The sequence below is a fragment of the Accipiter gentilis genome, chromosome 5, assembly GCF_929443795.1.
Source record: "Accipiter gentilis chromosome 5, bAccGen1.1, whole genome shotgun sequence".
Lineage (NCBI taxonomy): Eukaryota > Metazoa > Chordata > Aves > Accipitriformes > Accipitridae > Astur > Astur gentilis.
Window position 1 is genome coordinate 18,088,629 of NC_064884.1, and position 25,628 is coordinate 18,114,256.

General features: G+C 38.5%; 1 protein-coding gene across 1 annotated transcript; it reads right to left on the reverse strand.

Moving 5' to 3' along the window:
* On the reverse strand, positions 1-25,624 carry APLF (aprataxin and PNKP like factor). The gene is given in 10 exon segments (XM_049800150.1): positions 1-973; positions 5,776-5,814; positions 7,246-7,292; positions 9,784-9,909; positions 16,685-17,055; positions 19,766-19,931; positions 22,606-22,733; positions 24,081-24,150; positions 24,152-24,233; positions 25,474-25,624. Coding segments are annotated over 10 exon segments (1,386 nt in total). The 3' UTR covers positions 1-767.
* Between the last annotated feature and the right edge of the window lie 4 nt (positions 25,625-25,628).

Here is a 25,628-nt window from a genome sequence, read left to right on the forward strand (position 1 = left end):
TTACACGTTTTTCCCACAGTACGTTACAAGTTTAATTGTGCAAAAATACAGTCATCAAGACTTCAGCTTTGTTGTGAACTGAACACAATTCCAGTGACGTACAGGCATGGAAAGAGGTACTACTGTAATTAGAGCAAATACACCGTAATTGTTGTTGAGACAACCAAGTGGTTCGATACAATGAGATCCTGTTCTCAAGTGATTTAGACAACCTGTATTTAACTACTGCACATCAAGAGAATCAAAGAAATGACACCTAAAAGGAAAGCTAGTAGCAGACTAATGAAGTTTAAGACTGCACTAACTCAAAAGAACATTAAAAAATGGTTTAGACAGATTCCCCAGTGATGGCCAAGAATCAGTCTGCAATACTGCAGGTGTGAAGTGTAACTTCTCTTCATTCAACACTGTATATATTGTGTTTCAGCAAAACAAAAGGCTTTCCTAATGCCAATATTTCTTTCAAGCACAGGAAGACGAAGCATTAACAACCTTGTTGCAGAAGAAATACATGAGGAAAAAAAAACAAACAAAAAAACAGAGCTCAGTCCTCTGGCTCCACCACTTAATAAAACAAAAAAAACCCACCACCAAAATAATACATGTGGAAAAAGAAAGGCGTTGCCGAATCCCTTTGCCCCCATTAAAATCCTCCTGTAGTACCTACATCACTGAGAAAAAAACCCAGTTTTCAAAGCAATTCCTCTTCTTGTGCATCCATGTTTTAACACAACCAGATCAGACATTCATAATGCTGCTCCGTACAGCTACTTTTTGGTCTTAACAAATCTGCGTGCTTCTTGCAAAAGCGTTTCAACATCTTCATTATCCTTGTCTTCCGAACTTGGTTCCCAGTCAGAGTCTTCATCAGTAAGTTCATGCTCCTCTTCCTCATCATCTATAAAGCTGTCATTAATGTCATATTCATTTGGTTCATCATCACTGGCACCATCTTTCTCCACAGCCCTTTTTCCTGTAGGGACAAAAATGCCGTATATTCATGAATCATAAATACAGAACTAAAGAGACCTTCCAGAGACCATCTAGTTACTCTCTCTCCTCAAGAGGAGAAAGAATCAACTAAAGCACTTTACCCAATGCTGACAATTTGGGGTTTGATTTTTCAAGACTCTTATGACAAGCTGTACCATGTCTCTCTGACCCCTACTGCAGCACTTACCAGACTGATCACTTAGAAAGTTTTCCTTACTGGCTTTTCTTCCAGCACTTGGAAAACAGCATCAGACCTCTTCCGAGAACGTCTTCTGATACCAGAAGAAAAGAGTATCAGATAATGTCTTCTGATAACTCTCCTTTCCTTATGGAGTGGCACACACAATTTTCCTAGTTGTCTTCCTGCTACTTCTGTACCTAAACAATACATGTATCTTGCCATTTAGCCTCTAGGTATTGCTAGGCAGCTATTTTGACCCTAGATTTTCTGCCTTCATCCATCCACGCTTACTTAGGGCTATTTTATACTCATACCCTTTGGAATCTGACATGGCTTTTAATTTCCGTTCACTTCTTTCCTGAGCTTCAGGTGAGAGAATGGAATCTGCTAGATCGCTTGCCTCCTACGTTCTCAACTGGGATCCACACTGGGTAGTCTGTGCTTCTTTTCTGAACACAGGTTAAGGAAACAACACTGAACACTTCTTTCCTGAGTTAGGGTGCAGCCTACCTGTTTCCCAGATCAGTCTATTCTATCATGCTGCTTTCTAATCTGCTGTCCATCCGTCTTCTTCACAACTTATGTTTTGTGATCAAATTGCCTTCTGCCTTCACAGTATTTCACAATGCTCTGTATTGGCAGGAATCAAAGGTTCAGAAACCTCCATTTACAAGAAAAGGATGCTGTTTGCAGCATGTTCCTAAACTTTTTTAGACAGCTTGTTTTGCAATATTCTTTCAATTGCTCAAACATGTTGGCACATTTAAACCAAGTCCCAGAGGCAGAATACTTCTGCTATTTGAAGAAGCCATATTCAGCTGGTAGTGTCTGTACAAAGCTGCTGCCATGGCAGCATTGCCTTCTTTTATTTATCAGCAGCTGTGAACTTTCAACAAGTTTATTTCCACCTATTCCTGATTTCGGCAGGTGTGCCTTGCTCTACGAGCTTACATTGTCTCCCATTTTTCTTACATGTCCACAATTCCTAACTAGTCATGCTCTGTTAGTATTCCAATTGCATGCTATTCTGCCCTTAGGTCATACCTCTGAGTAAAACTGTGTTCATTCCTCTTCTTCCCAGCCTCCAATTTTTACATTCTTATCTCATCTAGAGATAAATTATCTGTACAAGATCATTGACAGGTTATCTGTTGAGCAATTCTTGTCATCATCTTTCATATGAAACTATAAACATGTACTTTTTTTTTCTCAGCTACAGACCCCAGTCCAAATCATCAACACTTATATTAACCATAAGCATTTCTTAGCAACCTCTTGAAACCTCAGTTCAGAGCCCCAGGCACCCAAGCTATGCATGTGGTGAACAAAAGAGAACACCAGTACCTTATGTAGTCAGATCACATCCTCTATCAGTTACATTTTTCTACCAGTGGGAACGTTACTATTCCAGAATTATCTTACGGACTGATTAACATTTTATACTCCCTTGCAACTCGCAACCAAGATTTTCAAAAGCATTTACAGCATTAGTCAAGCTTCTCAAAAATACACAATTTTATGGGTGAATTGTGCTACAGAAGCACTGAATGACCTCCTAGAATAATGTCAGCCACGTGTGACACAGCCAATAACATAACCAAGAAATATCCTATAGCTAGCAATCTTTGAATTCTTTGCCTTACATAGCAATCTGTGTTCTTTGAAGGACTGACTGTGCACCACCTAGCAGAAAATCCTGAACATGCCAACTGTCACTTTGAGCTGTAATCCACTATTATGCTTGCTAGTGTATTGCTTACCAGACTTCAGAGAAAATTAATCATGCCCATGTTTACCCATACCAGCAGAATATCTTATAAGAATCACAGACTATGGTCCTGCAGAATGAATTATGTCTTGGAAGGTAGAAGTCAAAACAAAGATGCTAAATACACTAAGAACAAAATTCCTCTACTCTACTAAGCTTATGAGAACAATAAGCCCAAGACCTGCTTTGCAAATAGAAGCTCTTCTTCACTTTCACAGCACTGTGGGTGGTATTTTACAACAGAAGTAGGAATTCTGGCAAAATACTGATGACTTCCATATTTTTCCAACAAATGTATAAGGAGCATACTACATTTTTCCTCCCCGTACATCAACGCTTTTAGATTTCAGGAGTGATTGATGCATTTCTTTCCATGTCTTCCCATGCCACTTTCTGCTATAGTTGAGTTCAGTCTCACAGCCCCTAAACCTGCTCTTTAAGCACAATTCTGCCTTTTCCCTTGTACCATATTTATAAAGATGACCATGAAACTTTCTCTGAAATACCTCCTTCATGTGGGGAGAAAAAGCTTGTTGACCACCCCTTTCAAAGAGTTGTATTTGGAAGTGAGCTTATCAGCTTGCTAGAAAACCTACAAAGAAGCTTGTAGGAGAATCCTGCATAGTCCATAGCCACAGCAGGTCATTCATCTAAGTAGCAACAATGTAGTGACCTCATTCAGTAGTGACAATTTAATGACAGTATAACTCTGACCTTTTTTTCTTCCTCCCTTACAACTATTCCTCCAGTAATTAGCTTTAGGTTATTTCTCAGAACATAGACCACATTCTCTACGGGCAATTTGTAATCCCTCTGGTAGCAATCAGAATATAAAATGTTAAAAACTAACCATGCCAAATGTCATGTAGATGGTACCCTTCTTTTCTTGGCTGGTAGAGTTTAAATACACTTGTACAGAAATTAATCCTGCTGTGCTTAACAGTGCAGTTGTGCCAAACAGCAAGAAATAAAGGTTAACAGAGCCCTGACTGTCTGTGTGACCTTGCATGACTCAGTAAGACTGCCTTGGATATGAACTTGCTGAGCACAATCTTTTACAAGCTTTGCCCTCAAGAGAGTGAAGCAAGCCAGTCAAGAAGACATTGCGGGGGACGGGGATGGAAATCAGCAAATACGAACAGCACTTTAATTAATTAATTCCCTTCTTTGCCCTGTCCACAGAATATCAGTTCTTCCCTGGTTCTTACTTAGTATGAAAGGTTGAATTTGACAGAATGAATTTCACTTCCTTGTTTTATGTGCTTACAAGAGAAGCATTTTTCCATCCGCAGTCATGCTTGGCTGACTACCTGCCATGAGCTGTACACACAGGATCTACCATTTGGGTAATGAAGGTGTTTTTATGAAAGGCACAGCTACAATTTAAAACCTTCAAGATTAGATTTAGATTTTAGATATGTACACAGTCCAGCTTGTTTAATTATAATATCTTAACCACTCACTGCTCTAACAATGCTGCTAACCATTGTCACCGCACTGTAATACACTTTTCTACAAGGCAGCAGCTATCAAAATGGGGCTGGTACTTGCATCATGGGATGCAGCAAAGCATACAGGTAATAAATATGCCTCAGAATATGCTAGTGCACAGATACAACCATACCGAGCATTCAGTGATAGCAAAAGTGCACACATCCATGATAAGGAAATGGGATGGGAAAGAAATTTCTCAGTGGAAAGTATAGAAGTAACCTCTTGCATCCATTCACAACAGAAATGGAGGCCAAAACACTTTGCCTAGAAAACTAACTACAGCTATTTGCACTTTTATTTATTTTCTTTAAAAGGCAGATCTATTTTGAGGATTTCTTTAGGAAATGCCCAGCCACACCTTGGTGATCTCAGGGAAGACAAGCCAGTTCCCACTTTCCATTTGAGATGCAGCAGTTCCACATCCTCATGCCTTGTTCAGGCCAGTGAAAGTGAAGACAGTGTATCATCAGACTTTCAGACTGCTCTTTAAAGCTCACTTTTAAATTATTTTAGAAAGAATAGGAAGCTTCACATCTGGAAGCTGAGACACAAAAGAAGCCTGGAGACAGACCTAAAGGATATTTAAAATTAGTAGTCTATGCACCCACAACATAGAAGTTAACATTGTTGGCAGCAGCAAAGCAAGGTATGTGTACCTTAAATGGAGGAGATATTCATACACAGTATTATAATTCACATTATCAAGAGAGACTACAGCTTGCCTGTGCTACTACATAATCCTCACTGGCAACTAGAAACTAAAGAAAGAAGTGGTTTACAGTGAAAACTGCCCCCAACTCAAAGGCATTAACCTTCTTTTACGCTTCAGTCCTAACAAGCCAGTATTTTACCCAAAACATCAGTACCTCATAGTAAGTATAAGAAAAGCTCATCAGCACATGCACAGATATCACTTGAAACTTATTTAAAGGTCAATGCAGTGCAGAAGGAGTATCTCAATATTTCAAGAGTAATCAATCTTTACAGGGCAACCATAACTAGTTGTGGATGAAATATTGGATTCCTTTCATCCCATTATGACACCTGTGTAAGGAAGGAAGAATCGATTTAGCCACATGTGTCTCTCCTTAAAACATTTGTTTGTTTTCTTGTCTGCTTCTAGGGAAGTACAGGTATGCTCATCCAGGAAGCCTGGCACAAATTCAATTTCAGCACTATTACTTGAAAAAAGCAAGTACAGTTTTACTAAAATAATGACTACTTTCTCCTAAGGTAAGTATTATCAAGTATCCCCAGCACTATCAAATGCCCCCAAAACAAAGCAGATCAGTTGCATCCCATGCTGATGTGCCCATTCATATGATTAGAACATACTCACCATTTTTTGAAGTTTGTTGTCGGGTTCCTCTTTCAGTTACTAAAGAATGGAAAGTTATTAGTCAGGACAGAGTATAACCTAGCCTAAGTGTTGTTCAATAGAGTTTGCTACAATAGAAGACTGACCTATTAAAATAAATGCTGCAATGGTTGTGCTGTATTTACAAGTGTAAAAACTACTCTGCTACCCATAAAACCCAACCCCTTTTTTTGTATTGAACGATTCTTGAGAGATTACCCAGATGAACTGTTCTTACAATTATGAACCATGCCATTTGTAGACAAATGTCATCAATACTGGTTGGGTTTTTTAAAGCAGAAAATTGGTGTATTTCAAAGCATTTAAATATTTTACACCATTGTTTCCATAAATGCAATTTCTCCTTAATAATGTCATAACCCTGATTCTTTAAAATAAAATACATTATCATTACATTTCCGTAACTGTTCTGCTCTGAAGTACTGTTTATTGCATTAGGATTTCAAGTGGAAAAAATCTCCAAGTCCAATAAGCAAGAAAAAGCACCGAAAAATGCAAACTATCTCATTGAATTCTTTAAAAACAGACCAAATGTAAACAGTACATTCCCCTGTGTTTTTCAACAAGTGTAGTTACTGAAATATAAAAAGGCTAGAAAATTTCAGAATAGAAACTCAGATTCAGTTTTAATTAAATTCCCTCCAAGCCTCAAGAGAGCATACATGCAAAAATTTGTTTTCTCAGTAAGAAAATCACTGGTCCAAAAAAAAAATAAAAATAAATAAATAAAATAAAGTAAGATGACAGACATGCTTCCAATGTTTTTTTAGAGCATCACAAGACTTTAAAATTGTTACCTGAGGATTTTCTATCAAAAGGAAAATAAGATTAAAAAGTAAGTACGAAATCTTAAGATATAAATCTATAAAGTTAAAATAAAATATTTCTGTGTACACATTTTGCTATGTGGATGGGAGAAAAGCTATAGAAATAATTTACTGCAGCATCCATTTGAAATGTTGAGAAATACTTCAGTAACACCTAAGTATATTCCTCGTCTTCACTGTAATACTCCAGCTCTGAATGGGGGAAGTAAAATACAGAGATCCAGTAATATCACACTATACCATGTTTAATTTTCAATAAAACCTATTAAACTCATGAAAATAGCCACTTGCCACACAGCACTTTTGTCAATATATAAGAAACAAAGCATGGAAACTACGTCAATTGTGTCTGACCCAGCCCATGTCACTTCAGTTGAAAAACATTTGAAAAAGTGAGTACAAGTCTGCAGTGGCCAAGCAACCCTCCTTATCACAGTCAAGGGCAAGACTTCAAGCTTAAGAAAAGCAAGGGTGCAGGGCAATACAGCGTAAGCTGCAGATGCTTCACAGTAGCTAAAAGCATTTTAGTCCGAATTTTTGGTATCCCTTATGAGTTTTGGGGGTTCCCCCCCTCCCCCTTTAAGCTATATTGAACTCTGCTTACCTGGAGGTGCACTGTGCTTGTATTCTAGCTTGTGCTGTGGATTCTTCCTGCAAAGAAAAAAAAACAGTAAAAGCTTGATTCGCTCCCTTGTCCCACAGTTAACAAGCCCAGAACTCCTTTGTATTTTATGGATAATTTTCTTTTTTTTTAAAAAATAAAATTCTGTGACCAGTGCCTTACCACAGTGTCTCAGCTTATAGAATGTAGGGTGGAAAAAAAATCAGGTTAAATAAGAGGTCCTCTTGTTTCAGCATTTAAAAAAAAAATAGATATCTCATGAAAACCAAGAGATGAGGTAAGTTTCCAAAGTTGTATGATAAGATGCATTTGTTCAGCATAATAAGAAGTGACCCAGTTATTTACTCTCGCTAAAAATGAAACCAGAGCATAACTTCTGGTACATTAAGTACAATGCATGCACAGTGCATCACTAGGTCTGAGACATCCAGGCATAGCTTCCATATTCTGTAATGTAAGGCTACAAATTAAATAGTTTGGGAAAATTAAAGAATTTTGAAAGAACTGCTTGTCTTGAAGGATGACAGGGAGAAGCCACAGAAGGATTCTTCAGAGACATTACTCACTTCTGCAGTATGCAAATCCAGCAAGTTCAACATACAAGTTTGTATGTCTTCTATAAAAAAACAGCATCAAAGCAATGAAAGAAAACTTAAAGTCAACATACTCTTGGATCTGCAATATATGTTCCCCTCATTCAGGCTGTGATCCAGGTCATTAACACACTGATTTATCCTCCCCCAAACAATTATCCAATGCTGCTCTAATGTTTTAACTTGGTGCAACTTACATTGTGCTAACCTGTCGTGTTAGTATATTAGAGGCTTTTCTCAGGGCTGCATATTAAAATAGTTTCAATTAGATTTATTTTTATGCAGGAAATTTAAAAAAAATTCTAACTTCGGAAGAAAATTAGTTCAGTTGTCATAATTTCTGCTTCTGAAAATAAGCAACAGTTACAGGCTGCTATTTAAGAATGACATACCATCTTAAATTACTTGAAACTTGAGATCAATTTCTGCAACTGCAGAAGTTTTTGTTTATTTTACAAAATACCTTTGCTGTGAAGACTGCCTTGTAAAATCAGTTATTTATGTTTTCTTATTCTTCAAAGAACAGAGTAATAGTCTTCAGTAGAAAAATCTTATTTTAATGTCAAATAACTTGTGACAAATTCACACACTTCAAGTTGATTTACAATTCTATAGCTACTGCTACCCCAAAGTACATTATGTGTGCATTAGAAGTGATAGTTATCTGAATAAAAAATGGAAATACAGCTTTCTATTAAATACACTGTACTGAAACAAAAAGAATTGCCTACTTCAGTATCGTCAGCATCACACCATTTGATCCCAACTCAAGGCACAGCATTTAGACCACTCCATTACGCTCCCTTCAAGCAGTAGCCAACAGTTAAAGACAACAAAAATAACAAGAAAACCCTTCAAATTGCATCTGTTGCTTCATTGAAAGCATTATTATTGATTCATGGGTGCCTCCTTTCCTCTGCCCCCAAAGAACAAACGCAGATTAAGAAATGATCAAGCAATACAGCACAGAAGTTATCTTATCTGGAAGGAGAAAGAGTTCTGGTTTTGGATAAAGCATCCATTGTACTCTTGAAAAGTATGTTGGCAATTTCATTACCGGTATAAACCCAGTTTTCTCATTCTGAGATAAGAAATTAATCTCATAGATGTTTTTCAGAAAAGAAACACTACTTCTGCATTAGCTGAATATAACATGGCTTTTTCTTTAAAGTTACCCTCATTTTGTTACATTTCATAGAGAACATGCCTTCAGGATCACCACACTTTCCAGTGAGAGAGGACAAAATATTTCTGCTCAGGCACCATCTTTATTAACAGCAGCTGTTAGTTTCAATATGCCCCCACAGAAGTGGTATTGCCTCAAAATATATCCTTTTGTCCATTGTGTCAATTACACAGCAGTTATTAAACTCTGCTAAATAAAAGTGTAAAACCTAGACATTGAGAAACAAAATGGAATAAAACTATCTTTTGAAGAAAATCAACAGTGCTTAAAAGAAACTGTACCAGTGAGCCATAAACTGGATTTTATTGCTGTTACTTAAATTACGCTTTCAAACAAATCAAATACTGATTAAAATAGAGGTTTTGTATAAAATCCCAACAAATACTTTATCAAAATTTAAACTAAGAGTTACCTATCAAGAACAACATGTAACAATAAATTATTGTTTACATAAAAGAATGGTTTACTACGTATTGACAAGTGAAAAAGTATTGATCTCTAGGTCATTGAATAGGTTCCAAAAGTCAAGTTTTCATGTTCACCAGCTGAAATCACTAACAAAGATTTTGCAAAGACTTTGGTGCTTTAAAGGTAGCAGTCTGTCCACAGTAAATTTCAGAAAGCTATAGTCAAGATTTAACATGAAGAACTACTCATTATTCTATTGTCAATTTGCAACTCCAATGAAGAACATTCTTAACCTGTAAAACAAGAAAAGCCATTTTATCCAGGGTTTCTTACCTATAACAAGCCATTCCATACGGACATTCAGGCCGGTTATCATTGTTATCCTGAGTTACAATCTCTGTTTCTTGATAGTCATCATCATTAGGGTGACTGAACTGCTGAAAGTGAATGGGATTCTTCCTACAAAAGACAAATATATACCAAGAACTGACTGTTCCATTTAAACATGAGAAGTGGAAATAAGAAAGGTGTTATTGAATCAGTGACAACTCATTTTTCTGTGGTTACATAAGGAGGAGCTTTTAATGTTTTACTTTAGGCAGAATGTAAGATATGTAAGACCTACTTTCAGGACAACAGAAAAAAAAGTTCTGTCTCACTGCATGCTGCAAAAGAGGTTAAAACAGAAATTTTCCTATTTGCCATCAGCTTTAAGTTTCAGACCTCCAACAGTACACAATCTACTGATGTAGTCATATAGCATGAATCTTACTGAGTGGCCAATTTGCTCAGTTATGACTCCCTCTGGAGCTATCAAAGTGCTAAAGAAACCACTGCTGAAGTCTCAGCTCAAGCTGGAAGGGCCAGTGCATGGCAGCTGAACAACTGCAGTATTAAAGACTTCCCACACCCTCAGGTGATCGCCTATTAGCTTCAGGCAATATGTCTCAATTATTATTTCTGTTCTGCATGCAAGTTACTGTTCACTTGAATACTTCAAATGCCAGCATATTATTCCAGATGGAGCAGTCTACTGGACATTACATTGATTCTGCTGTCAAGTTTGCCTTGGCTACCATGACGTTTTATTTGAAATATCAAATTACAACAATGACATGAAGTTGTACCACAAGACGTAACAACTCTGTATGTAGCTGAGTCACACCAATGTTAGTGATGAGACCACATTACTAGCATCCATGACTTTTTGCTCTACAACACTTACACAGTTGAATCCAAGGTGAGCAAGTAGTGAATACAAATATGTGCATCATTGAAAGAACATTTCTACTGCTTCTAGACAATAGGTTTGCATACATACCACACGAGACAAGTCAGCTATGAACAATATCACTTAGAGAAGAGTTTGCTTTATAAAACTTCCGTAAGTGACGTTAAGAAGAACACAGAAAAATACGTTATGACTTCAGGAGAAATTCATGTGACAGATGAAAACACACTACAAAAAATTATGTCAAAGTGAACATACTGGTACCAAAACCAAATCTACTTTTTCCTATGATTTCTTTTAGGGACACTTTTTTCCAAGCATAATATTTAAAAGCAAGAAATGTGAGATATCTTAATAAATGATTTTCCAAAAGACATCAACAAAATACTTCAGTGATGTACCACACTAATTCCCAGAGTACATAATCTTCAATGTGTTTGTGCAGATTATAAAAGTGAACTGCTTGCCTCGAGCAAGAGGAACGACAACTTTAAAATACAGAGTAATTACTGCTTGAATTTACACTTGTTCCAGCTCCATTTAGAAACACAAAGCCAGAAACATGTTTTGTATGTAGCTAGCTACATACAAAACAGCCTCCTCATTGATCACGGGCATTCCTTCCTTTAAATTCACAACTACCTCTTATGAACTTTATAGGGAACAGTCAATATTAATTTCAGCATTTCAGCTACTGCTATAAGAAAAAAGCTGTTGTTACAGCTTTTGCATAACGATCACTTAAGCGCTGTGAGCTCTGTTAGCCACCCAGGCCTCCTTGCAGGCATTTAAAAAAGATTAGGTATTTAGTATTAATACTTTAAATCTCCATTTGCCTGGTATCTTTCAGTCAGGAAACTCAACAAGAAAGCTACAGATAAACTCTTCCAACGAGCTACTTAAAGATCCAGTGTCCCTTCCATCTATTTACATAGGTGACAGGCTTCTTGTCCTGGTCTTTTCTGCTAATTTCTGCAAACTGTACAGTAAGTAAATACTGTTTCACTAGAAATTATTGCAAGGTTACATTTAACAGTCTTTTATTCTATGACAAGTTCTCAGAAAACATTGCTTGTTATGCCAAATTCAGAGTGGCTGCCTGCTTCTTTTTCCATTTAAAAATAAATGTGATGAAACAAAGCCATTTTAGAGGCTACTTGCTTTGTTTTCTAAAGGCACTGAGCTAACCTACCAGCAATATTAGCAAGAATTTTCAGGCACTTGAAGCAACTTATCTTCTCAAGGGAATACAGAAGCAACCAAAGTTCTATGAAACCATTTTAATATTTATTCCTACAATAAGATACATGTAGCATCATAGTCACCAAGGAAAGAAGGCCTAACAGCTGCTGATTAGCCGACCTATTGTATTTTAGGAGATACCCATTTCCTTTCAAAAATTCACTTTGAAACCTACTTGAACAACACCAAACAGCCCTTATTGGAGGAGACACAAAAAAAAAAAAAAAAAAAAAAAGAAAGAAAGAAAGAAAAAAATAAAGTAATATGGGAGGAAGGAGGAAGAGAAACAAAAGGGTCTTGATGTATGCTCCCTAACACTAGGCTTCAGGATTCTTTGCGCCAGTGGATGACGCTTCTCAAATTATACATTACCTGTGAAGCACCTTGAACATGTCCTACTTCAGATGCTCAGGACTAGTAGAAACAGTGTATTGTATCCTACCTTCACCTGGATAATTTGTACTTATTCCACTTCTATCTGTTGTGCAGCAATATCAAGCAAAATAAATAGAAGCGGAGAAGTGAATAGCTTATATTAAGCAAACATTTTCCCTTCTTGCAAAAATCTAAGCTTCTTCCTTTTATTAAGGGTTTGTTTTGTTTGAGGGTTTTTTTAAAAATTTTTTTTTAGACCCAAGAGATTTGAGTTGTAAGAGCACAACTTCTATCATGCTCCAAGTTGCACTCCAAAGTTAGTTTCACAACAAAACCTCACTGCACAGGAATATGTTATTCATTTGATCAAAACAAAACCATGAAGCGTTACTCACACAAAAATTAACCAATTAAAAGCCTATTTTAAGAATAAAGTTTTATGGGAGATTTGCCTTCTCGTAAACATACACAGTTACCGCAACTTTGCTTTCACAGAAGCTCTGAATTTGTGTACTCGCACTTCAAGATGCAGAAACCTATGCAAATAAAACCGCTGAAGTTCTTCAGAATCAATGCAATCATCTCAAGCAGAAGTTGAGTATTGCTCAGTGAAATATTTAAGACAGTTTTTTGTCTGTGCAACTACCAAAAGCAACCTAAAAGCTTTTTCTAAAGCAAGTTTAACTGATTAGGTCAGAAACCCTGGCTCTTCATAATCACACCCAGAAAAGACCCCTGCCATTTCAAGGGCTTATTTTCTCCGCTACTGAAGTAGTGAAGTTGTCATGAATTACCAGCACTAGTTATAGAGCCATAGAATTCAAGCCTGAAGTTATGCCACAGCTGCGCGTAAGATGTTTCTAAGTTCTAAATTGTAAGTCTTATTAGAATACAGGACTTAAAAAAAGACAGATGCAGGTCCTCAGACACCAGATTTACAAGCTTAAGGTGAAATGAAAAACAATTATTTTCATAAACAAACAAAGTGCGAAGTATTTAGAAGAACACATATACAAATCCAAAGGTTGGTTGCGCGTGACTGCGTTGACAGTTATAGGAAAGATTTACATGCACCCAGTCTGCAGAGATCTGTATTGCAGGCCAGCAAAAGGACAGAATTGTGGACAAAAATTGTGAGTTACAGTTTTAGAGACGACAGTTCAGGCCTACCACACCCCTTCTACGCAGCCCTTGAAAGAGGGGGGTTGGGTTTGGATTTATTTTTAATGCCCTATTCTTCTAACTTTGGAAAAACAAGCAGCGGACAAGAAAATTAACACAAGACAGTATTGAAAGAGTAAGTTCCTTGACAACAAATACAGTCAGGTATAACATACACAGAGCGCTTTGCCTCCTAGTGGTAATAGCAGTTTCAATTTGGTAAAAGCTTCAGGCTAGCTCAGAAAGAGAATCTGACACTGAAGGACGATGACAAGAAGAATCCCTGGAGCAAGAGATGCACATCAAGCTTGATTCTTTCAAAAGCAGTTTTTTCAAATTCATAAATTAAGAAACTAAACAATGGGTTACAAAGTCATTTCCTAAATGTTCAAGGTACATGTTAGAGAAATCTAATAAAATTAATAGAACTAACATTTAATCTTTTCAATTTGTGCTATTTTACTAGGCACCTACCAAAGGTGCCTAAGTAATATCCAGAAGAGAAGTACCTCTTAATAGGAGTTTACAAAATAAAGACTAGAACTCTGAAGAGCATTTAGTTATTGAACAAATGCCATTTTATAAATAAGAAACCTCACCTAGAAAAAAACTTTAAGGAACTGTTATGGTTACCAAAGCATTACTCATTTAAGATGTTGACTCCTACAGCACATCTTGTTAGAGGACACCATTCATAAGGTTAAAGTAATTAAGGAGAGGGAAACCAACTACCCATTGTACTCAAAAGAGCATTCAAAGCAACTCTTCTTCCTTAGCAACTCTAAAAACTAGTTTTTACTCAAGGAAAACACCACACAATTGAAAAACTGAATACGCTACTGTGCTGGTTTTGGCTGGGATAGAGTTAATTTTGTTCATAGTAGCTGGTATGGCGCCATGTTTTGGATTGGTGCTGGAAACAGCGTCAATAATTCAGGGATGTTTTCGCTGTTGCTGAGCAGTGCTTACACAGAGTCAGGGCCTTTTCTGCCTCTTGCACCATCCCACCAGCGAGGAGGCTGGGGGTGCACAAGAAGTTGGGAGCGGACACAGCTGGGACAGCTGACCCCAACTGACCAAGGGATGTTCCAGACCATACAATGTCATGCTCAATAGATAAAGCTGGGGGAAGGAGGAGGAAGGGGAGGATGTTCACAGTGATGGCGTTTGTCTCCCCAAGTAACTGTTACGCATGGTGGAGCCCTGCTTTCCTGGAGACGGCTGAACACCTGCCTGCCGATAGGAAGTAGTGAATGAATTCTTTGTTTTGCTTTGCTCGCGCACAGGGCTTTTGCTTTACCTATTAAACTGTCTTTATCTCAATCACGATTTTTCTCACCTTGTGATTCTCTCCCCCATCCCACCAGAGGGGAGTGAGCAAGTGGCTGTGTGGTGCTTAGTTGCCAGCTGGGGTTAAACCACGACAGCTATCAGTGTGTTCCTCCAAGGCATCCATTCACATTGCACTTACATACGTGTTCTGTTAAAAATATGGGTAACTGCAATGACTTGCTTTAATCTAACATTGCTATCCCATCGATCCAGAAAGACTACTTGGTGGTCTTGCATTAAAAGCAAATAGAAGAAAGACTACAAAGCATATTTCTTTTGCTATAAACAAGCAGGTTTAGTATCATGACATTTTTGGCAGATCAAAGCTGATGTTTTTGATACTTCATATTTATAAACTTCTCCAACAGAAGATTTGATGTGTTATTCCAGAGCATTCTTTTTTTCTTACAAAGCAATACTTTCCAAAAGTATTGCTGCCAAAAGTTTTAGAATAATAACCCAAGAACAAATGTGCACAGACAGACTCCAACTCCATATTACCCGTAACTAAAATTTGCCTTCCTAAACATTAGGAATCCTTCAGCATATTAGACCAGCCAATTCATTAGAATCAGCTTAACCCCCAATACATGGGAAAACTTGTCTTAGCAAAATTAAAAGTAGCTGGAGCAAACTAAAGGCTGCATTTGTCCTACTGGATCAGCTTAACTGCCTAATAAAACATGTTTACATCATATTTATTAAGGGCAAAATTTGAGATATGTAGAAAAAAAGCTACAGAAAGCTAGAAATCTGATGTGTTTGTTAACTTAACAGCTTTACGCTTTTGATTTACACATCAAACATAAACAAGAATCCGTTTACTTGTGCTTGCTTGTTTTCTAAACAACCTCACTGTTTTTCCTATTGTTCAAGTCCATTCGGGGAAAAAAGAAGGGGGGGAAATCCCATTTCCTGGCTTAGCCTTATCTTTTATGCTTACAGTGTACACGGATTTATCTAGAGCTCAAAGCCTTCTCCTAAAGCAGTCCTCAGGTCATTGGTCATTTCCCAGCCTCAAGACCACCTCTAGATTTGTACTTTCCCTTTGATACATCAACACATGTTACTCCAGATCTTTTCTGAGCAGAAAGAACTGACAGGAGGCCAGGCACTCAGGACAGCTGTTTTGGAAGTTCGCTGGAACATTTGTATCGCACAAAATGTTTATATGACAGATCTTTCACTGTGAAGGGTGAGGACATGAGGGGGCGGGGGTTGTTCTTCACTTGAAGTATTACCAAAGACACTGACAAGGTAAGGGTTAACACAGGAGTTTGTAAGTATGCCTTGTTCTGGTTTTAGGGAGGGACTGAAAGCATTAAAAAAAAAAAAAAAAAAAAGCAGACTGGCCAACTTATAATAAAAGTAGTTCTTGATTATTTAGGGATGACAAATAGTAAGTATTTTAAATATTCAGATCACTAAGCATGCAATAACTTCAATAAATACAATCATCTTTCATAAAAGTTTCACCTAAAAATAAAAAAGCCTACAGGGTATATGTTGGGCATTTCAACCATTTACATCCCTTCTCCCTGCTGGTACATGTATTGTACACAAAGGTTTTTTATTTCTTTTCTTTTTAAAATTTTTTATTTCTTTTCTTTTTTTCTTTGTTTCTTATTTCCTACAACACTTCATCTTTTAATTTGCTGAAATACATCATACCTTGTTTGGGTTATATTAGCAATTGGCAAGACATCCTGGGTCCTCCTGTTATAGTCTTAAAATTCTTGTTATGACATTTGTTTCTAATCAGTCCCCTGCTTACCAAAAGATATTTTTTTTTTCAAATCAAAGCTTGTAATGACTTTACTGTTTTCTCTTCCATAGCTAATACGTTACTTCTTAATAATAAGCTATCTTAAGCTAGTTTTAATTTTGCTTTACCTGTAACAGCCTTTTCCATACATGCAAGGTGTCCTCTTATGCTTGATCTGTCTGGAGCTTTCTGAAGCATCTGCACTTCTGGTTGAATCAGAAATCTCAGTCTCGTAATCCAGATTTGCATCAGGCTCAAGAACCCCTTCCTGGGCACCAAAATATTGGGAAGTCCTGCCCCAGTGAGCTTGTTGGCTTGTAGAACCAGTAATCTGCTCTTTGTTTTCCATTTCCTCAATTATATTTGTTTTACTGGAGATCTGACCTATTCTTTTAGACCATTTACTATGCAGCTGCCTATCATTTTTTTCCAGAGAACTTCCAAGGATTTTTGTTCCAGTCTTGTCTTTTCCTTCCATGTTTCCAAATCCAGATGTATTCTGTGGAACAAGGTTACATTTTGAAGGACCTGAATATTTACACTCTTCAGAATTAAAAAGCTTTAAGGTCAAACTCTGCCTCATCTCATCATTCTGGTTTTCAAAATCAAAGAATCATAGAACAGCCCAGGTTGGAAGGGACCTCGAAAGATCATCTGGTCCAGCCTTTAAAATCTTCTACTCCAACTTCCAAACTCAAGTTAGCTGCTAGATACAGCTGCTGAATAAAATGTTCAAGGTAAGAACACACACACACAGTCAATTTAAAGAAAAACTTATCCTAGAGCTCCTGTCCTCAGCTTCAGTTCCCTCACAACACAGTCAGGCTCCTCTCTCACCACCTCAGTTTGTGAATAGTCTGAGGACTTTAGCTTAAATTAACTTTCAATTAAAAGTACTGCTCCTGAAAAAATGAATGGAGGTTATACATGTGAAGATATAGTAGTCTAGAAGAAATATATTTATCTATATATGGGAATTCATTATATATACCTTGAGCTTAATCCCACCCTAATACGTCTTAAATGCTTCAGCTCATGACTCTAAATCATAAAACAGTTTATCAGTAGATACCATCAGGCAAAGATTTCACTTTTGATAAATACTGCATTTTAAATTTTGGAATATATGTATATTTAAAGTAACAAATGTGTGCTTTAGAAAAATAATACGAGATACATAACCAAGACAGGAACATTGTCCCAACAACCAAGACATTACCTGGAAGCATATCTATATTGAAGGTTGAACCTGATACACTACAGAACTATTCAAAGGTCACTGCTCTCTACAGTTTATTATCTAAGTTCCCCCTCCAGTAAATTTATACTTAGTTTACAGGGATGTGTTTGGCAAAGCTTGAAAATCCTATTTGTGGTTTCCTAATTTGATTTTGTTCCTTTCGATGCGAGTCTAACAAATTGTTAGCCAAAACCAGAGACAATTACATTTGAGCAGCAATGTGATTAAGAAAGGGAAAAGTCAGCATTAATATCAAATGATCCTGACAGCAGCATATTTAGCAAGCCAACTTGGAGACAGAGATGACTCTTCCATTGAGACTCCCAAAATAAAGCTCAGTTAAGGAAATAAGCATTCCCAGAAAGGTTAAATTACTTTTTCTAACTAATTTGCCACTCCCACTTGTGACTTCTCTCTACTACATACTTCAATCCATTGCCTATATTGTATCTAATGAGAGTAAATACTTTCAGTTTTATTATTGTGACCAGTTAAAAAACCAGGTTGCAATCAAGGAAAACCAAAGACAACAGCTCTATTGGCACTGGCTATAATATGTATATGACCTCACTGCCATCTGGCGGCTGCTGGTGCTTAGAAGAATTAAGATTTTTTTTTAGTTCCTACCCTACAGCAGATTTTCTCAATTGCCTTAAATATGACAGCAGGAGAGTGATTTTGGTTTTGATATAAAAATTCCAATCTTTTAGAGCTCTCCAATTATTACTTTTGCTTGCACTAACCCATTATTTTTTTCTACAAAGCTCTGAAGGCAATTTCTTATGCTGTATTTGAGATAAAAATGATTTATGAAATTATTAGAAAATAAGTAAGGCTTCATACTTACAAATTGCAAAATGAAATAATTCATTATGTAGTCACTCACCTTATAATGTGACAGTGAGAAAACAGCACTGCAGCTGGTATTAATGTACCTATCCACCACAAAGCTCACTATTTTTCAGATTAAAAGATAAGACTATGTTACATCAAAACTACCCTGAAGGGTACGCTCTCCATGAGTAGATCATTTCAATTAACCTTAAGATTTAATTAAAAAACAAAACCAACCCCCAATTGTTTTCAGTGTCAAAACCAATGAAACATACCAAATAATAGTATTTTAAGTGTTTTATCAGATCCTATAACAGATCCAGGCAATTCTAATGCTAGAGGTTAGAAACACCTCCCCAGGCTGTGCACTTAAAGAAAAAGTCAGTGAAAGCCTCAGTTTGCTCTCATCAGAACACGTTTTGTTTGTCTTTGATAATGATCCTTCTCTTTTCATTACTAACAGGGTGCTATCAGTATGTATTTAACTGCCTATAAAAGCAGCTGTACTTTGGGGACACACTGACCAGCTGGACTGAAACATCTGTTCACTCACTGCCACAAACTGTTTTGGATTTCAGATTACTTTTTTTTTCTTTCCTTTTTTTGACTCAAATTTTGAGATAGTGGCATAAGCACGCTCCCTGCTATTTTTCTTTATAAATTAGCAGTTGTTAAACTACATACCATAATTTTCTGACCACAAAACTTCACCAACTAGAATGGCACTACTACTTTGGGCAAAATCCAGTGTTGAATTACGTTAGTGTCATGCCATCACCTATCCCTAAAGGGTTCTCAGAAAAAGAAACCACAAACCAAGCCACTCCTAGGACCAGTACTTTGGCCCATGTCTTCCAGCCTTTTGCTGTAAAGCTGAAAGTCTAGTATTTCTGTGGACCATTTGGGGCCTAAACTCCAGATCTCAAGAAGGAAATGCAGAAAACCAAGTCTCTGAAGGCTTCCAGGATCCTTGCTATAGAGCTATCCAATGGACTGGCATTTCAAAACAACTGTTAAACAACAATGCACAAGCAGAACATATACTTACGAGGTAGACCCAACCTTCAACATGACATTGCCAACTATGTTCTCATTTTTTTAAATACCATGGTTCTGCCCTGAGCCAAAAAATTACCTGAGATGAAGGGGCAGGGATGGAAAGACAGCTCCTTTTCCCTTGATCTTGCTCTTCACCTTCAAAAGTTTCTTCAGAGGCTAATCTTTTTTTCTGCTGCACATTTACTTCTGATTTTAATGACTCCATATTACTTTCTCCCCTTCCTTGGGCTTTTTTCATTCTACTACCTTAAAAGAAAAATAAAAGGGTACCTTTGGAATGCAACTTTTACAGTGAAATCCTGGCCACATTAGAAATCTAAAGCTAGATTGAAGGGGAACACTGGGCAACAACCATGAGAAATTGCAGCAGTTGTGCATGCGCTGTTTCAACAGCATGTTTTTCACTTCCTGCTTATAGGAGTAAAAAGTTTGTTTTAGAATTAAACAGATGCTTGAGGGGGCAATTTGGAGGAAAACAATAAACATGTGGCAAAGAATATTCTGGACTGACTGCATCAGTATGACTGACAACTTCATTCACACAATATGAGCTGATCAAGTAAACCACATGTCCAAGGACGACAACTGTTACCACAGACCTTTCATGTAAGTATCACTTCAAACTACCAGTTTATAAACACAAACATCAATTAGGACATGGCAGAATCAGGGTATGCCCACGTGCCTAGTCAACCACATCACAGTTGATTATCTCATCAGCCAGTAACCAACAGAAAGACAGTGAATGTTATGCCTCTCTTCAGAAAGGTTCACATCTCAGAAAACCAAAAGATCTCTGTACTGAAGTAGTATTTTCTGGACATACAGCTGGGAGACAGGTAGGGCCATTGTCCTGGTTTTGTTATAGCTCCATCTGCTGCAAAATGCATTCAGAAGGAAGATACTCGATGCCATTTTGCAAGACTTCAAAAACTCTCCCCCTTCAAAAAATACTGATGTGCTGGAGTTATGTGTATGAAGCAAGGAGTTTTTCCAAATTTTAACATCTGACTTCAAAAGCTCTAATCGGTGTTAACCTTTTCAATAGGAAGACAGACAGAAAAAAATAAACGGGCAGCCTTTCCATTCAATACCACCCTGAAGAGATGCAAACCATTTCACAATCTTAAGGAAATATTTTAGACTTCCAGAAAAGATTGGTTGTTTTATTAAAGCAGCCCATTCTAAGCTGGAATCATTATCTCACATAATGACTTTTTTTAAACAGCTCCAATAGTGTTCATATGTACCCCTAGCTCCCTCAAGGTCAGGCCTTCAGCTGTACACACAGATACCCCTTGCCCACACAGCTCCAAATCTCAATGCTTACGTTTATGTTCAGTCTTTGAAACAAACATTATATACACATATATAACAAACATTATAGTACTTGTGGAGAAACAAACATAAGAACATAATCGCACTAGTGCACAACTCAACATAGCCAGCAGAAGTCTTCTGATACACACAATTTTTAATCCGCAGGAATAAGCCAGCAGGGAAGGGAGGAAGGGAGGAAGGAAGGGAGGGAGGGAGGAAGGGAGGAAGGGAGGAGAAAAAAAAGAAAGAAAAAAAGTAAAGTTTCTTTTGCTTCTTACAATTTTCTCAAAATTAGTTTTTGAGGAAAGGAACAGGCAGGGTAGCCAATGGCACAGGACAGAGGTGTTTAAAGCCACAATTGCCCAGGTGAAATCCATCCAGACACCTGCATGTACTAGAGCAGGTAAGAAGCAATTGGTCAGACACTGCATGAAATACTTCTGCAGGCCTCCTCAGGCATCACGAGCCAAATGTTTTCATTACACCATCCCAGCAGGAATAGCAGGTGGAAAAAGAGGCGTTAAAGAATAGGTGTTGGACACAGAGGAGCAGACATGCACACACCAGCCACAGTTCATACACTTAGACTTAACGAAGGAAACTCAGCAGTTAGCACCTAAACCACCTCACATCTCACCAAAGAAGAGCAAGCAGGGTGGGGCTTGCTGTCTTCAGCACAGAGAAAGACAGAAATGCTAGGGGACTGTTGTTAATGTACGTAGTAATTTTCCTTCTCTTCTCTCATTTCTTTAGTCCTCTGGTTCCATTGATAAAAGCCATCAGAGCAGTAAATACCTTGTGATAAGTTTGTCAGAGAATGTCTAATGGCAGTTTTAGAAGCCTTTACAAGCTCCCAGGACCAAAGTCAGACATGCTAGAAAAATCATCTTGGGATTGTGCCAATGCAGCACCCTTGTGTCTCCTGTTGATAGTGACTAAACACAGTTTTCTGCTGCTGTTACTGCTAATACACAGCAGTAAAAGTTTATCATACATTCAGCAATTTCCTTTTGCAGGAAGGACAAAAGGGAATGCAATAATATTTTAGCTTCACATTAGTAAGAAATTACTATACTGCAATGAAATGCTCCTCCTAGGAAGTAACTTTGGGCTAAGTCAACAAGTTTGATTTAGTCCTAGTTAGAAAACTAACACACACCACCACTCAAAAAACCCTACCTTTAAAACCTGTGAAATTAGAAGAATATAATTTAGAAGAGCATACAACAGTGACTTAAATGTGGAGAAGGCTTGGAATTAAAAGTACAGAAACTACCTAGAATTTACATGCTAAACAAAACAGGCAAGTTTATAGGGAAGGGCTCCAGAACATCAGCTGTCCAAAGAGAATATATCACCTGGCATTTAAAAAAAAAAAAAAAAAAAAAGAACAGAAAGAAAATCAATTAATCAAAGAGCACTGTCACACCCATAGACAAAGTAGACAACAGAAGTCAGTCTCTGTCAGCTGCCAGGCACAGAACGTGGAAAGGGGAGTACCAAATTAATACTTTCTACCACCACCGTTATAATTTAAGAAAATTATATCAAAGCACATAAATGTACATTGGCATGCAAACATACTACACTGCAAACCTACCTCCTTTCATTACAGGCTCATAAATCCTCTGAACCAGATCTCTTTCCAGCATCCAAGATGGAAGCACCCTCTTTCTTTGAATAGATTTTGACTGTTCACATTCATTGCCATCAGAAGGAGGAACCTGAAACAGTATTTAGTGTTTAGTACCTTTTTTCAGTTACAGAAGGGGTGGAAAAACTAGAACACAAGTTTGTACAGAGTTACGTCCTTCAAACGCAGCCTGGATTACCACCCATCTTCTGGATGGTGCCCATTGTCTGAAATTTTTTTTACAGTTCCTACTCACTCAGAAAAACAACATCTATAGAAATCTTCATTCAGTTAAAAAAAAACCTCCCTAAACCTTTAGAGTAAATATCTAAAAGGCTACAGACTGAAGGTTTCATCTTGCTATAGAGTTACCACACACAGAAATCAGAGAAAGAGAAGGTTTAACAAACAAAAGCCTATTTGTCAAAAAAACAGAAGTCTTGCCAGCATTCTCTCAATTCCTTTCTCCAGAAAGGAACCACACTCTGAATGAATTAAATACACCAAAGCCATGTTCAGTACATATTTATGTGCTGAAAGTAATAATATCAGTTTGAATCTCTGCTTACTAAAAGGTAAGCATCCATCCCAGGAATCGCAGCTACAGTAAAAACTGACATTTCATTTGTTGTACATATTTATCTACTGTACAATATGTTGACCAATGTGTCCCTTTAAGCACTATGTTGCTGGATACACAACAGAAGACCTAAGAAAAATCCCACTGGCTCCATACACTATTTATCAGACTGCGTGAAAGCCATTTTACCTGGCAACATTTAAAAAAAAGCAGACATGCTTGTTTTGAAAATTCTGTTTTGCTGGACAGGTTGCTGGCTGCCAAGGAAAAATCGGAGGGTTATTTATCTGCGTGTTTGTATGGATCTTAACAACACAACTCCATCACAGCTATACGATTCAAATGAAATGTGCTGGCTAGAAGTAATATCTGTTTATAGTGTACTAGCAGGCTAAGGCATCTACAGTCCAACTACAGGCTCTCAAGCTATAAATTTCAGAGGCTTTTATGCTGGTTAAAGAACAGTCATTCATTCCCTTAGGCCCTCACAGGTACTTACCGTATAATTACTGATACAGACCAGAGACCAGAACTGGACTTTGTTCTGCAGTACTGAACTCGGCTACTGTATTGTTAGTTCAAAATATTCCCATAGCAATAGCAATTTTTGTATATTCCAGAGAACCAATTATTGCAGTGTAATTACCATAAACATAAACACACAACGGAAATATATTTATATACTTGTATAGCATACAATCCCAATCAATAAAACAACAGATATTTTGAGCATACAACTTTGCCAGAGATTACTTCTCAGGGTTAAAAAAAAAAACCCAAAACCAAACCGACAACACCTTTACTTCATTTTCAACACGTTTATAAACATTAAATTTAATTTAAAAATTAAGCACCCACCAAATGTCTGGAAGTAGGGTCATTTTTTCTCATTTTTGTGGTTCCCAGTATCTCAGTTGGAACATACCAATTCTATTAACGATGGACTACAAGACATCTCAACAGGGAGAACAGTTGGTCTTTCTTGTGCACCAGCTTCCTGATTTCTTTTTTCTGCAAAAGCAAATTAATTTTTAGCTAGTCAAACTCATCATGAATATAAAAACGTACGTTTCACCTAAACATGAGTTGGTCTGAACCTTTGCCTTAACACACTTCTAAATTGAATGACTCTTACCTCAACTTACAGAGGAAATAAACATGCCTTCCTTTCTACCTTCCACCGAAAGTATTCCACTGAACCAAAGATTTTCCAATTGCTGCTAACCCCTACCGTACTGTTTTATTAAGTACATAATTTATACTAGTCGCTGCCGTGACAAAACTTTGAGAAAGCTGAAATTGCAGCTTAGAACTTGCTTTACCATAAACCTGTGCAACTTCCCAAGACTCGATTCTATGCCAGAAGACAGGTAACAACGTTAAAATACACTTTTCAGGATCAGGTGCCCAATGAATCCAGTGCTTCTTGGCAAACTCTCGCTAAAGGCTACAAGTCTGTAGCTCTGAGGTGACACCACGTACTCAGGTGCTGGCTTTAAAAGCCTCAGTTCAGAGCCACCAGGTCTGAAATGCTTTTCAGTCACGGAAGTGCACCGAAACTGCAACTGTACTTCCTTCAATGCTTCGCCCTTCCACTAGTCAATTCACTAGCACAAAGAATTAGGAAAAAAAGTCTAACTACCGCTGTATTTACTGCGGAGCACCACTCGGGAGTCGCTGTCGCCCCTTTCGCAGCTTTTTGCATTATAGGGAAGGTGCAGGCTGACCCACTGAACTGCTCGTTGCCTCGCAAAGAGAAACACAAGAGGCCGAGCTCTGTCCCGTCCCGTCCCGTCCCGTCCCCCCCCCCCCCCCCCCCCTTCCCAAACGGGCCCCTCCAGGTGCTTCTCGAGAGGTTTCGGTTCTGCACGCCCCCCACCCCCGCGACGGAGCCGGCGCTGCAACGAGCCCGGCCCCGGGCCTCCACCGTGTGCCCCTCTAACCGCAGCGGACGAAGACACAAAACAACCCTGACCTCGGGGAGGCGGGGAAGGGGGCGACCGCGGCACGCCGGCGGCAGGGAGCGGCCTGCAGGAGCGCTGGGAGCGGGCACCCTTCCCCTCACGGGAGGCCGGGGGTCGCGGCCGGGCCCCTCGGAGCGGGCGGGGGGCCGCGCCAGCCAGCCCGCCCGGGGAGGTGTCGTTAACTCGGGGCCCGCGGCTGTGCTCGCCGGGGCCGGGGCCGGGGCCGGGGCCGGGGCCGGGGCCGGGGCCGGGGCCGGGGCCGGGGCCGGGGCCGGGGCCGGGCTCACCTCGGCGGTTCCTACGGCCGCCGACCGGGACGGGGCACAGCCCGGCAGGAGCCACCGCCGGGGCTCGCCCGACGGCCGCTGACGCCGCCTGATGACGCACGGGCACTACGTCACACGCCTCCGCGAGCCCGAAAAGCGAAAAGGCTCGCATTAAA